Source organism: Saccostrea cucullata, unplaced genomic scaffold, assembly GCF_032062105.1.
Source record: "Saccostrea cucullata isolate Sc308-1 unplaced genomic scaffold, CSIRO_AGI_Scuc_v1 ctg172, whole genome shotgun sequence".
In the NCBI taxonomy this organism is placed as follows: Eukaryota; Metazoa; Mollusca; class Bivalvia; order Ostreida; family Ostreidae; genus Saccostrea; species Saccostrea cuccullata.
The window spans coordinates 453018-468838 of record NW_026932814.1 but is presented as its reverse complement, the minus strand read 5'-3'; the positions used below and the strand labels follow the sequence as shown (position 1 = coordinate 468838).

Here is a 15821-nt window from a genome sequence, read left to right as displayed (position 1 = left end):
TTCACGAACGCCTGGAAAATTCTACCATGTCTGTACCACCACCAAAGCCACTGCCAGGACGTCGGAATGATGTAACGTATATTATTGTTGGTGATGAGGCTTTCCCCCTGAAACCCTATTTACTGAAACCCTATCCGTCACGACAACTTGATGATCCGGCCAAGCAAATCTTTAATTATAGACTCTCTAGAGCGCGTCGTATTGTAGAAAATGTGTTTGGTATACTTTCGAACAGGTTTACAATTTTCCAGACACCTATTGCACTAGAAATTGAAAAAGTTGAAGGCATTGTACTGGCAGCATGTGCACTTCATAATTTATTCAGAACAAAGTCCCAGGATATATATATGCCCACAGGAAGTATGGACTGTGAGGATTTTGAAAATAGCAGTATCATCCAAGGGGATTGGCGTAGGGTTCCAACTGCCCAGGGTAATTTTATTGCTTTGTCAAGTCAAGGTGGAAACAGAACAAGTATAGGGACAAGGGAAATCCGTGACGAGTTTTGGATTATTTCTTCACAAACGGACAAGTGACCTGGCGTTGGGATAAGACAAATTGAGTAATGTATATAATTATATTAATTATATATATATATATATATAATTCTATAAGAATATGGTTAATAAAATAATTGCTTTTAATCTGCTTCCCGCAGAATCGACAAGCCTTTTAAACTTTAAAATTGGCTTTTAAACTGGTTCCCTAGCGGAAATGATTATTGTCAACTCGTACATAAATGTCAGGGTTTCGAGACAGTGGAAACGCGATATCTGAAGAAATATTTCAACATAGAACTTGAAAATGAATAGGCTTGATCTTTTTATACTGTCACACAAGTATGTAAACGCTGAGAGTGGTTAATGCAAAGGTTTTCTGTAAATCTTGCCCACAAATGATTATTGTCAACTCGTACATAAATGTCAGGGTTTCGAGACAGTAAAAATGCGATATCTGAAGAAATATTTCAACATAGAATTTGAAAATGAATAGGCTGCGTCCTTTTATACTGCCACACAAGTATGTAAACGCTGAGAGTGGTTAATGCAAAGGTTTTCTGTAAATCTTGCCCACAAATGATTATTGTCAACTCGTACATAAAATGTCAGGGTTTCGAGACAGTAAAAATGCGATATCTTAAGAAATATTTCAACAAAGAAGTTTAAAATGAATAGGCTTCGTCCTTTTATACTGCCACACAAGTATGTAAACGCTGAGAATGGTTAATGCAAAGGTTTTCTGTCAATCTTGCCCACAAGGTGTAACGAACACACAAACACACGCACACATTCGCGATGCTATATCCCCTCCGCAACTAGTTGCGCGAGGGGATAACAAGGGGTACCCTAAAAGTTAAATTAGTGATTTTTACAGCAGCACAAGGTTGTTGAGCCTTGAAAATTTTATAGAGCGAATTCTTCATCTGTGACCAGCGCTAAAGAGCTACTTCTGGGCGTGTGCAGAGAAGTAGGGACTGGTTAACATCCCATGAGAGTCACATGTTCGGTCTTTTTCTGAATTTCTCATTAGCCATATTTAGTACCACCTTTCAGGTATGTGCTAAAACTTTTAATCATCAGACTTGAATAAATTTTCATGGTAAGTCTTGTTTCCTGCTACCTGACCGACCCAATGTTTGGGGGCCGACCCTCAAAATTTTTTTTCGGTTTTGGAAAAAAAATAATAAATCGGAACATTTCCGGAATTTGACGTTCTGTCACCATTATCGGTTCCCTTGTCATAAATACAAAACAAAATGGCGGCGGCCATTGGAAGAGGCCAGCCTCATGTGCTCTCGGTTATTTTGAGACGGTGTCGCCACAGGGACACAAAGACAAGAGTAATAACTTTTTCAAGCGCTACCACCTTAAATGATATATTTGCGAGATATCATGAAACGAAAAATAAATGCACCGATTGTTCCGTGGTTGGAAAATCCTCTATAGACAGTACGACCCAGGGCGTATTCAGATTTTTTTTCCAAAGGGGGGGGGGGCGAACCTTTTCAGAAAAGCGAACCCGTTATATAATGTTCACCCGTTTTATTTTTCAACTCTGGAACGAAACGCCCTTTATAACCACTCCATCACGCAGGCGACTTTTTTGTGTATTGATGTTTTAAGGTAGGAAGAGTCATTTAGCTAAAAAGACTGTACTGAAGTAATCTTCGTTTCCCTTGCCTGATAAATGATAGTACAATTTTCTTTTGGTCAAATTTTCTAATGAATTGTGAAGATGCATTAATGCCAGCCCATTTAATCTGTCCTCTTGCATAGTACTGTGCATGTAACTCTTGATGCGAATTAATCAAGAAAAGGATCTTTCAGCCTCATATGTTGTGATAAGTAACATACATCCAATGTGCAGAAGAATTTTCACGTTCTGAAAAACATCCCCATCTACAAAGTTGAAAAGAAAGATCAAATTGCAGAGCTTGTCTGAGGTTTCTTTGCTCATGATAACACAATAACGTTTCCAATCTGCAAGTTCTTTCTCTAAGTCCTTAACAGAAAGACCAGGAAGGTCGCTCCCCCAAAATATTAGTTCTGAGGCAAGTTTGGACAATTCCTCGTGTGAAAGATTTGTCATACTGACAGGCAACAAAGAGCATATTGAATATGCCACCAGATCGTCTTTCTGAAGCCTCGAATTTAATTCACTGAGAAGGGAGTCCAGAAATGGAATGGCCACGACAGATCAAGGTCATCTGCAATTTGTTTTGCGTCTTCAAAGCAAGAATCAAATTCGGTATCTACTGCTGTACGAATTTCTTTGATCCTACCAACGTATTCCTCGATTAACTTACTTGCAGTGAAAATGTCAATATCTCTTTTCTGAAGTTTGAGAGTCAAAGGTTTTATTGAATCTAGGACATACCTTACAAACACAAATGTTATCAACACAGAGAAGGCCAAAAGTACCTGTGTTCACTTTAGTTTGTCTATCCTAAGACCAGTCTTCACTGGTACTTCCATCAAGGTTTTGACTGATAATGTGCTGCAGACATTTGATGACGAACTTGTACATAGTGTAGAACACATCAAAGCAAATATGACGTTCAACCCACCTAGTCTTTCAGAGTCCAACTAGTTTCTTTCTGGAAAAATCTACAGACCCAACATTATCAATGATATTCTCAAGAATCCCTTGTCTTTTAGGGGAACTGTCAAAGAAAATAAACACTGAATTAAGGGCATCTATCATATTCCTCACAAGGGGTAATTTGCAGGCTGAAGCAATGCTCAGATTCAATACATGACTCCGACGATGGGTATACAAAGCTGATTGGTTTAGAGACTCCCTGACACCGCCGTTTTTCCGATGCCATTGCTGCTGCATGATCGTATGCTTGTCCTCGCATGTTCTCAATCGGAATTGCAAGCGAGCAGAGGATTTCAATGAGTTCAATTCACAATCGCTTCCCCAGTAGTTCTGCCTATATTTGCAAAGTCAAGGAATTCCTCATTAATGGTGGTGGGGTTTTCTCTAGTATCAAGAAATCTGAGACACAATTATTAGCATATTTGTCAGTTACCTCATCGGCTATGATGGAACAAAAACCCTTCCCTTGTAAACCCTTCAAAATTTTACCTGTGATGTGATTACCTACGAGTTGGATAACCTCATTCTGAATGGTTTTGATGGTATACTTGTATAAGGCATTCTTTTGCTGTTTTTAGATGAGACAAGACCTCATCATGCTTTGCCAACAGCTGTAATATTGCCAGGAAAGTACCTTTATTTGAGGAATCACTTGTGATATCATTTATGTGTCCTCGGAGAGGAATATTTTGTTTCCCACAAAGAATGACCACAAGCAACTTAATGTGCTGATATTGTGCGATTTTGCTGATACGGAAGAGACGAAGATGGCACTTCGGATGTCATCTTGGTTGTGTGATAAACAGATTTTTGCACTCTTGTGGTGTTCTGAATTTTGATGCTTTAAAAGGGCAGATGTTTTTCCAAAGGCTTTCTTATACGCAGTAAAAGGTTGCGTAACAAATGTAGTTTGATGTTGGTCATCTGACTGAGAGAAGTGACGCAAAATTTACACAGACCGCGATTTCACAGTTTGCTGAAGGTCAACCATGGAAACTGATTCATCAAAGAAGATTGAAATGATGAAGTCTTTCTGAGTGGGTTGCTTTTTTCGTGCAGAGTGACCAGCACATGATATAGATGGGGGAACCTTGACGTATCTTTTCATCTGAAAATGGTCTTATTTCTTGATGAAGATGTCTGTTTACAGCAACATTTTGTATTGTTGGCTAGATGCTATATATTGGATTTGCCGCAGCGAAAAAATGAATTAAAGAACAATATTCCCCTGATTTGATTGAACATAGAATTTCATTCTGAATCGACTTGAGAAAATTGCGCGAAACAAGTGATCAGTCCGATACTGATGTCTCCACAACATATTGTATACTTGTGGGATGAGAACACATCTTGTCGTAAGTTGCCTGTGATGCATATATTCTCAAATTTTTTACAAGTTCTAATACGGTCATGACACGAAGTTCGATATGTCTGTCTTCATGACCAAATATGACCTTAGATAGGGCCCTATAGAAGCAATTACCACCCCTACACATTCAAAGGACAAATATTTTCAGGTCCTGTCCATCTTCTGGATAACTCACCTCGGCAATTTTGTCCAGATTACCATCTTTGTGCAATATATCGGACCTCATTTTACTCAGATCATAGGGGTAGTCTTTCTTCAAACTTGTGTATCTCAAATATACATCGAACTGCAAGGCTTGCCAGCCTGTTGCTGCTGGTTTCAGCAAAGAGGCTTGCATAAGATCAAAATTCCTTTCACCCATGATATCTTAAATTGCATCTATAAGTAAACTGCCAGCAAGTATTTAACATGGAAGGAAATGATAGTCAGATTATTTTGAGAGAAATATTCAATTAATATTCACTTGGAATCGAATTCGAGAGACAGTTTGTCTCATTGAGTCTTAAGCAGCGCTATTCTACAGCCGATGACTTAGTTAATGACGATGCTTTAGCATTATGACAAGATTTTGACGTCAATGTCTCGTAATAGGACATTTAACAAATCATTCAAATCGTTTTAAATTCGTTTCGCAACTCGAATAACATTTGTGACTTGACTCTAACTACGTAATAATGACATTTGATTACAATACTTAAAAAGTAAATTCAGAAATATCAATAACATAATAATAGTCGAGTCATTTTTCTTATAAATTGTTATATTGTAATATTTTTCTTTGCAAATTCCAGGGGGGAGGGGAGGACCCCCCCCCCCGACCCCCTCTTCTCGATCCGCGTACGCGACCGGTCATGATATAATGCTGGCACTAACAGTGGGGGAGGTGGTACAGTTATTCAATGTTTGATGTTTTACCTTCTCATATTCATCAGAGGAACACATATTAGAGAACATGGTGTCAATTGCGGCGGAGAAAGCAACCAAGCAAACCATAAATGCATTCCAAGTCCTGATGGCGGGGAGGGGGGGGGGGGGGCTTCCCCTCGAAAACCCTACAAGGTATGTTAAAAAAAATCTAAAATCTTTCAGGAGAGGATAAATGACTAAATCTCTATGAATGCATCTGTCCAAATATTCTCTCTTGCTCCTTCTACCCCAACCCAGCCTTTTAAAAAATTAGTGTTAAACTTGATGATAAAATAAATTTCATGTCCATACCTAACTAGTGGATGTGAGAGATTATGTCAGAGTATTAATAAAGCATATCCTACATTAATGTGATTTAACCACTCAAGGTTAAATCCGTTTATCAAAGTGCCATCAAGCTATTAATATTTCGGTTTTTGGGGGTATCCTTCCAGTCCTGGCCTTGTATTAGTGCCATTCTGTTCTCGGGGTTTTGGGTTATTAGCCAAACCCAAGCACTAAAACCTGTGACATCCAGCGCAAAAATCAAGTTTCTGCAAAATTTCAACGAGGTTAGACGTGTTTTTATCAGTGGATTCTTTTTCCACTTGCTCAGCCGCCATTGGCGAAATTTCGTGATTGCCTTTCTAAGAATTGTAGATAGTGTTCACTCCAAGTTAATTATTTTGAACATAGTCTTTGGTAGTATTATTATCCGAATTTTTCAATATTAGATTTAATTTATTATATCTTTTTTGCCTCCGTTTGCCTAGCTACACGTGGCCTTAGATACATAGGCACAAATTCCACTGTTCGTTACCACAATCCGATTGTTTTGTTTTTTTGTCAGAGTTTAATATTAATATTTTGTTTGTTGTGTGTGTATTTCATAACGAGCACCCCAAGTCAACGACAATGCCAAAAAGAAAGCGTGATCTGACGCCGTTACCAAGAAGGCGCGCCAAGCGCAACGATGGCGCCCAAGCCAGTCAAGGTGATGGTCAAACTGAAACCAGTGGAAGCATGAGCCAGCCATCCTTTAGCTTATCTAATGAGCAGTTGCAGCAGGTGTCAGAAGCTGTAGCAAACATCCTAAGCAAGCAGAGTGAGACCAATGCCCATAGAGCCACTGGAAACCCCCATGGCCACACGGGAACAGAGTCAAGGTACAGAACCCGTTTTAATAAATGACAATTACCTTTCATTAACGACAAGCTACGATAACGATTTAGGCCATAAAGTATCAAATAAATTAAAACTGAAAATTGTTAATGGCGAGTACATCAATTTGGGCTTGTTGGTTGAAAATTCACATGGGGTCGATCCAAACGATGAGACCAGATATTTTTCCATGAAAGAGGGTAGCCTCACCCTGGCCCCAAAAACTAAAGCAAAGGTAATTAATGACATACAAGTATGGACAGATGCTTTTCTTATTTACGCATCAATATATACCTCAGCCCATCCCGAGAGCAGAGCTCAGTTATTCAAATATATTCATACTATTAGGTTAGGGGCAAACAGAGTTAAGACTCTCGGATGGCGCGATTACGACATCCAGTTCAGACTGAAGAAGGAGGCAAACCCATCTCTCTCATTTGCTGTTGTCGATCAGGAGCTTTGGCTCTTGTATATGTACAGTGCCCCTAGCACCCAGACTTCCTCACCTCAAGCCCCCCTTCTTAAGTGTTATGAATTCAATTACAAGGGCATATGTAATAAAATCGCATGTCAATACAAACACGAATGTATGATATGTTCACAAAACCATCCCTACATTAAACACAAGACATCATCACGTTCTAGTTTGAATTTTAGGTCAACTGGTCTGCAAACAACATGGCGGCCTCAGCTACCCAGGAGACCCACGGCATCAAGTTCAGCTATTAGAGCACCTTATACCCAATCAGTTAGACCTCAGTAACATTGCAGCAAGCCCTATTAATGTACCGAGATTAGGCAAATTATTAGCAAATTACCCACTTGGCTTGGTAGCCTTAGAACTTTTGCAGGTTTTAGGTTGTGTTACGAAGGGCCTCGAGTGGCCACTGACTGTAATAATCTTAAATCCATGTCTGGGTTACAGTATGAAGCTATTCAGTTGGTCGTTAATGAAATCATGTTAGGCAGAGTTGCAGGTCCATTTGATCAGCCCCCTCTACCGAACCTTAGGTTGTCTCCAGTGGGCATGGTACAAAAAAAGGGGGGTTCTTACAGATTAATTCATCACTTGTCTTACCCCACAGGGTCTAGCGTCAATGATTTTATTAGTAAGGAGCATTGCTCAGTTAATTACTCCTCATTTGATGATGCATTAGACATGCTTGCAAAATTAGGTCCAGGCGCACAAATTGCTAAATTAGACATAAAAAATGCATTTAGGTTATTGCCAATTCACAGATCAGATTATGAATGATTAGGCTTTAAAATTCAGGGCATGATATTTGTAGATAAGTGCTTGCCATTTGGATGTTCTGTAAGCTGTTCCAAGTTTGAGAAGTTTTCTACCTTTTTAGAATGGGTACTTAAGCAGCAGGCCAAAAGCAACAATGTGGTTCATTATTTGGATGCTTTCTTGGTAGCTGGTAGGGACGGTAGCAAAGATTGTGCTAGGCTTATGTCGGTGTTTTGTTCCATTTTTCACGAGCTGGGCATCCCCTTAGCGCATGAAAAAACTGTGGGACTTACAAACATTTTGACTTTTTTGGGGGTTAGAAATTAACACTCAAGAAATGACAATTCGCATACCATCAGACAAACTGGGGCAGCTTAAGGACCAGTTAACTTACATATTATCCAAAAAGAAGGTTACATTGAAGGAGCTTCAGGCTCTTACAGGGCTACTGAATTTTTGTACAAGGGCTATCCCAGCTGGTAGGGCTTTTGTTAGAAGGCTTTATGACGCTACTTGTGGGCTGTCAAAACCACATCACAAGCGCAGGGTCAGTTTAGAAATGAGGGCAGATATTAAAACTTGGCTACTGTTCTTTGAATGTTTTAATGGAGTCACTTCTTATAGAACTGTAGATTGGTCAAATGATTTTGACATGGAGTTGTTTACTGATAGTGCAGGGAATATTGAGTTAGGTTGTGGTGCTATTTTAGGTAAGCAATGGGCATTCATCCAATGGCCATCACAGTGGAAAGGGTTAGAGATCATTAAAGACATTACATTTTTAGAATTAGTACCAATTGCAATGGCTTTTGACATCTGGGGGGAAAAATTGACTGGCAAAAAAGTTATTCTTCACACTGACAACCAGGCTCTGGTATCAATTCTTAATTCTAAGACATCAAAATCAAAAAGGGTCATGCGTTTGCTCAGGAAGTTAGTTCTTCAGGGTTAGTGTATAACATCCAGTTTAAGGCAACACATATCTTAGGCCTGCATAATATCAAAGCAGATTCTATCTCTCGACAGCAGTGGTCACGTTTCCAGCCAGCTTCCCAGAGGCAGAGGATCACCCAACATTAATACCCCAGTCATTTCTGCAGGTGATCTGCGACATAGAGCTCGAGAGCTCTTAAGCTATTCCATCTCCGACAGTACCAAGAAGTTGTATAACACTGCATTAAATGTTTTCAATGATTTTCGCAAACAATACTTTGACACAGAAGAGTGGCCTCCCCATTACAATCAATTAGTCGATTTTGTCTCCTACCTATCGTTTAAGCAGTATTCCCCAAACACAGTTAAGTCGTACATTTCTGGGATATCTTATTTTTGTAAACTTCACAACCTTCCTGATCCAACACAATCATTCTTACTCAGAAAAACCCTGGTAGGGCTGGGCAGAAAAAATGTCCACGTCGATGAACGTAAACCAGTCACTCTCACAATTTTGTCCAGCATCCTTAAGTTGCTGCCCACAATATGCAAATCCCATTATGAAACGGTGCTGTTCTCTAACCATATTCTCAACAGCTTTTTTTGGTTATTTTAGAATGGGGGAGCTGGTTCAAAATTCTGCACATGACCCTGGTCACGCTATTCAAGCCGGGGATGTATCTTATCACAAACAGACCAATAAAGTCCTCATTGTCCTTCAACATTCCAAAACTGATCAAGAGGGGAAGGGGGCAACAATTTCACTAACGGCCACTTTGCAGGCAGTATGCCCAGTGCGCCTAGTTTTATCATTTATGCGCTTAAGACCTAGCATCCCTTCAGCATTTTTTTTGCCACATCTCAGGTAGTCCTGTGACAAGGTATCAGATGTCATCTCTTTTCAATATGGCCTTAGAAAAATTGGGTTTAAGCAAGCAAACTTATAAAACACACTCCTTTCGCATAGGCGCAGCTTCAACGGCCTGGGCCAATGGAGCCAGTGAAAAAGACATTGCCAGTAGAGATAGATGGAAATCTCAGTGTCTGTACAAGTACATCAGGAATTAACATGTTAATAGCTCTAGCATTATACATCTCGTTAATTTTTCTGTTGTCAAATCTTTGTAGGTGTAAAGAGAATATGGATCATTGGGTCTTCCATTGTTAAACATGCATTTTATTATGCCAGAAAATCAGTATTTGGCACCAACTTAGAATTAGACCGGCACAATGCTACCATATTCTGGCAAGGCAAAGGGGGTATGAAGTTGGAAGACATCTTACCCAAAATTAGAACTCTACTCAAGGTAGAAATAGTCTAGTCATTCTACTGATAAATGAGAACTAATTGCAACAGTATATATTTTAATGCAGATTTGTAGATAAGCTATCAGTAACTCACATATAAAAAGTTTAGAAAAATTCACTCAGGGGAAAGTTGGGAAATCGAAAGATTAAAATTAGGGATTTAGAATTACCCATTTGCACACCGTACTTTTTTCTATATGAGCTTTCTATGACAGACAGCCTGCAAACAATAGCCAATTAACCTGTAGTTTGTTATGCAATCAAAACTAAATAAAAAAAATTATATAGTTTGATTTTCAAAGAAGTCAAGTTTTGTCTTCCACACCTACATATATATAATGGTTGCAATTACCATTCATGTAAACAAAAAAGTATGGAACGCTGTTTGTATTAACAATATACATGTACCATGTGAAATTCCTAAATGTGAATGTGTTTACTTTCATTTTATTTGTAAACACCTGATGGACATTTATACCCCAGTAGTTTTGGAATTTATACACAAGAAACAAAAAATGTATGGAACACAGTTTGTATACAAATTAAAATAAGTCAAAACAGCCTTTTCTAAAGAATTCTGCAAGGATCGAAGCTTATCAGACAAGTACATGTACAATGTATATCAGAGTTGTTACAGTTGCATCATCACAGAATATATTTTTATTAAATATCTAGAAAAATTATAGAAATTTATCATTTTGAAATAAAGAGTACAGAATTTATGGAATCACATAAACAGGATTTGATTTGAAGGTCTCCAAGTTAGAAAAATCAAATATTTAATTCCATTCAGGCATCTCCGGAACTTAAATTTGAACTGTGTGATTCAAACACTTTTTTTTTGCTCTCCAGATTTACTGCTTATTGCTTTGTATAAAAAGCCAATTGATATTGACCTTTTTCTCTATAAAGACTGCACCATGCATCTATAGTCTATACATGTACAAAAGCTACATTATGTTTATAGTAATGGAAATAATTCAAATGGAATCGTTTAGACAGAATTAAATGCTTAAATGCTCTTTTTTTTTAAATTCTTAATGTAACTTTTTAACAAAATATTTTAAACCCATTTTTAAAAAACCTAACTTCTCCCTGTAGATCATATGGTCATTTTCGCAACAGTAAAATGCCTGATGCGGCACTTGAAGCTCAATTTAATGGGGACTGGTGATAACGGCGTTTCCATGAACATGCTTTAGAATGTGAACAATCTGGAACACTTTCAAAGTCACTTCTTAATTAGAGCAACATTGAAAAAAGAAAAGTAGATGGATGTGAATCTTTGTACTGTAATTGTATATTGTTTAACGTCCCTCTCGAGAATTTTTCATGCATATGGAGACGCCACCACTTGCCGGTGGAGAGCTGCACTTTTTGTTCTATACTCAGCACTTAGGGCCATTAAGCAGTGAGGGATCTTTTTCGCGCCAGTGGCTACTGCGACACGGGACCTCGGTTTATACGGTCTTATCCGAACGGTCTCCACATCCCACAGTGGGATTCGAACCCGCGACGTAAGGATCGACTCCTTACTTCGCACCTCTAGAGCATATGCTCTAACCACTGCACCATGCGGGTGAATTCCTAGATTAAAGCCAAAGTCTTATAATTTCTATTACTGTTAGGATAAAAATATTTGGGGAAAATATAACAAACATTAATAATACTTTTACATAATGAATTTGAACAAGTAAAAATTGACTACCAGTATCTACCAAGAGTTTAACATTTAATTCTTCCTTGAATCAAATACTTGGCTTGCTCTCTTTTACTTCATTCCATTTGTGTAAGTGCTTTAATTAGACCTTAGATTTTTTTGATCATTAAGAATGAAATAATCTACTGTGTGCTTTCAATTGCCCCCACCCTCTTCAAGTAACATTACATAGCAACGGTTTGAAATACATTAAGATTTAAGAAGGGTAACAATATAATAATTCTGCGCAGAACCTTTGCGCGCACATTTCACGATATTTTGTACTCAATGCAATTTAATTACTGTTGATTCGGCTACATCTTGGTCAACAATGATCATTTTCAAGGGATAACAATTTCAGATTTTATCCTAAAACGTGTCTTATCTTCATATTATTGAATGTAGTTGAGGGTTACACTGAAAAAAAAAAAATCTTGAAATTTTTTTGGAATATCACCATCCATGAAGCAACATTAAACGTTGCTATGTTCTTATCACACCGTAGGGCGTGGTTTCATTTTATGGAGGGTAAAAAAATACATTGATCCACTTGATATGATTAAGATAGAATTTTTATTAAACTTATGACAAGAAATACCCTGTAGGGTACCCGGGTGTGGGGTGGGTTCAAGTTCTGATCAAGCAAGAACCATCATACTCATTATAGTGTACAAGCATTTTATGATACTGATGTAATCAGAGTATTTTTTTTTATTACTGAGCATTTTATACAAGTTACCAACCAATCATATTGGAGGGACTCAAAAACTGGTGTCACATGTTGAAAGAAAATTTTCTGAAGGGTGGGCAAAACAGCTACAATGTAATCTATGGGGAACAGCTTTGCTGTGCGTAAAAAAATTCAGATTTCAGAATATTTTTTGACAAAAAAAACTAATAACCTAACTAATCCAGAATAAAAACATATAAATCTATTTTGGGGAGGAATGGGGTTCTATGAGATCTTCCCACAATTTTCTTCATATACGGGGAAAACCTTTCAGTTACAGGAGGGATTTAGTTTTTTTTTTTTTTTTTTTTTTGGGGGGGGGGGGGGGGCATTTTCTGCTACTTTTTCATAAAAAAAAATCTTATTGGGGGATGTCCCCTGACCTCTCTATATTTTCGGATATTACCTTTCGTATGAATTAAAACATTTTTATTGTTTCTTAACTTTTGGTGATTGAGTATATTCGTGCTATACTTAGCATTGCTGAATACCGAAATTTTTCATGTAAAATTCATTTATAATGTATCCATGGTTACCACCTATTTACATAAATCTTCTAAATAATTTCTTTGAAGCATTTATGGCAAAAGAATGCAATTTGAGTATGTGTGTAAACTAACGTAGTGACTGTATTCGCGTTTGTAAAGGTTCATTGTTCAAAAGTAGGTGATATTCTCAATTTATACTGTTTCCATGGCAACCAACACATATAGTAACCAATATTTAATATTTTCCAATTCAGTTTATTCAGTTAAGTTTATTTCCCTACTTACATGTTTTTTTTAACCAGTATAAAAGTTTCCACTTTACATTGTTCGTGTAACACTTAATCAGAGTGAACACAATACGTCCAAATAATGACCTCAATTTTTCAATTTTCCCATGTATAAATTTTTCTAAACTTTTTGTTATAAATTCAGATCATATCATAGATTGATTAAAACTAAGTTTTGAAACTGTTGCAATTAGTTCACATTTTGATGGAAAATTTGATAATTTGACTAGACTAAAAATGCTCCTCACATGTTAGTTATTCATTGCGGGGGAAATAACATTCCATGGTATAGTGGGGGTAAGTCAGCTGATTTACGTTTCAGATTAAAAGAAGTGTTACAAAAATTAGCATAATTGCTACCATCAACTTTTTTAATATGGTCACAAATACTGCCACGTCTTCATTGGAGAGGGGGGGGGTATCAACCAGTCTGCTATGGAGAGAATAAGAGTCAGAGTAAATAGCCATGTGGCCACTCACTTGTTAAGGTCTGGGGGGAAGTACATCAGGTACCCAGAGTTACATAGGGTCAACACAGACATGTTTTGTAAAGATAAGGTTCACCTTTCCGAGATGGGTAATAACTTGTTTTTGTATAGGTTGCAACAGGCTTTTCAAGTATTCTTGATTAACAACTCAGTTCACGTGTCCCCAAGAGATAGGGAAAATGGGCCATGGCTGCGCCATGACTAAGCCTTTTAGTCATGGTTACTATTTTATTTACTGTCCATAGACTATTGAGGGTCTATGTATTTGTACTGTCATGCACCAAGTCAATTTTGCTCTTGCCCATAGACTGTTGAGGGTCTATGTATTTGTATTGACATAAAGTCTGCTTATTTTCTTGGTCATTTTATTTTACCAAGTAATTGATTATTGTCATAAATTACACTATTTGAAGACATAAACATGAGTTATGCAATTATCAATTTTAATAATATCAATCCCCCTTTTTCCCCCCTATCGTCTGACCTACTGGTGGCGCAGCCAATGCTCTAAGCATAGGCTCGTGGCGGATATTTGGCTCACCAGTAGTGCCTAACCTAGATTTTTAATATATGACTTGGTGCACAATTTATTGAATTTTGCAATTATTGTCCAAGCAGGCGAGCATCTGTTCCCAGGGCTCACCATTCATGCTTGTTTCTTTGTGGGGATGCCAAAAAGGCAAGAATTGATGCCGGGCTCCCTTATTTGTTTAATGCAGCCGTGGCCTATATCGCCAAATAAATATAAATAATTAAATAGAAGTATTTTGTTATCTTTAGTATAAAGGCCCAAGGTTAGGGCATATTTTGATAATGTGATTTAACCACTCAAGGTTAAATCCGTTTATCAAAGTGCCATCAAGCTATTAATATTTCGGTTTTTGGGGGTATCCTTCCAGTCCTGGCCTTGTATTAGTGCCATCCTGTTCTCGGGGTTTTTGGGGTATTAGCCAAACCCAAGCACTAAAACCTGTGACATCCAGCGCAAAAATCAAGTTTCTGCAAAATTTCAACCCCCCAACCACACCCCTAATAAAATAATATGTTAACGGAAACTATCTGCTGCTTTCTCGTGTTTTGTTCTGTTTTCTTTTTCAGATAATATAAAGCCTTAATCCATGTCCACAGCAAGGTCTCGTCCAAATTGTCACGGCTGAAATCACATACCTGGAGGAAGATATTGCCCAGGCGGATATTTGGCTCACCAGTAGTGCCTAACCTAGATTTTTAATATATGACTTGGTGCACAATTTATTGAATTTTGCAATTATTGTCCAAGCAGGCGAGCATCTGTTCCCAGGGCTCACCATTCATGCTTGTTTATTTGTGGGGATGCCAAAAAGGCAAGAATTGATGCCGGGCTCCCTTTTTGTTTAATGCAGCCGTGGCCTATATCGCCAAATAAATATAAATAATTAAATAGAAGTATTTTGTTATCTTTAGTATAAAGGCCCAAGGTTAGGGCATCTTTTGATAAACAGAAATAGCTACTTGGATGGGTACAAGACGGGGCGTATCTTGACAACCTATCAGAACAGAGTCAAATGAACAGGATATCATGCTAAATTCTGATATTGCTTTTGCTTTTTTTTTTTGGAGCAAATTAGCATGCTGAAAACAGAGTAGGTTGCCAGTGGTTTTTCTTGAAAAAAAAACTTGTTAATCTTAAGAACATTTAACTAGACGAACAATGAATGCTTTCAGTCAAAATGGAATGGCAACAGTACGTTTTCGATTATCCATTCATTGACATTAATAGTTATACATATTATGTCATTATTACTTGACGAAGCCAGATGAGTGATCCATGCAGTGGTGTGTTTTTATTAGCTCTACTGGTCAGAGACCAGAAGAGCTTATGCGATAGTAATGCATCCGGCGTCCGACCGTCTGTCTGTCTGTCTGTCTGTAGACAATTCTTTAAAAATGCTACTCCTCCTACAGTTTTGGCCTGATTTCAATATATCTTAGCACACAAGTAGACTACACTAAGGTACATAATTCTGTATATCGGTTTTTAATTTCGATTTGCTTTAAAAAATAGAAATTTCTGTGAAATTCTTTCAAAATGCTATGTCTCTTACAGTTTTGGTCTGATTTCAATATAACTTGGCAC

The 15821-nt window shown here is 37.7% G+C and overlaps 1 protein-coding gene and 1 pseudogene across 1 annotated transcript; both read left to right on the top strand.

Annotated features, from left to right (window-relative positions):
• Nucleotides 1-6491: 6491 nt before the first annotated feature.
• On the top strand, nt 6492-7320 carry LOC134236225 (uncharacterized). The gene has a single exon (XM_062718386.1). It carries the CDS (start codon nt 6492-6494, stop codon nt 7299-7301), a length of 810 nt encoding a protein of 269 aa, XP_062574370.1. The 3' UTR covers nt 7302-7320.
• A 128-nt stretch (nt 7321-7448) lies between these two features.
• Nucleotides 7449-13681, top strand: LOC134236204 (uncharacterized; annotated as a pseudogene).
• The last annotated feature ends 2140 nt before the right edge of the window (nt 13682-15821 follow it).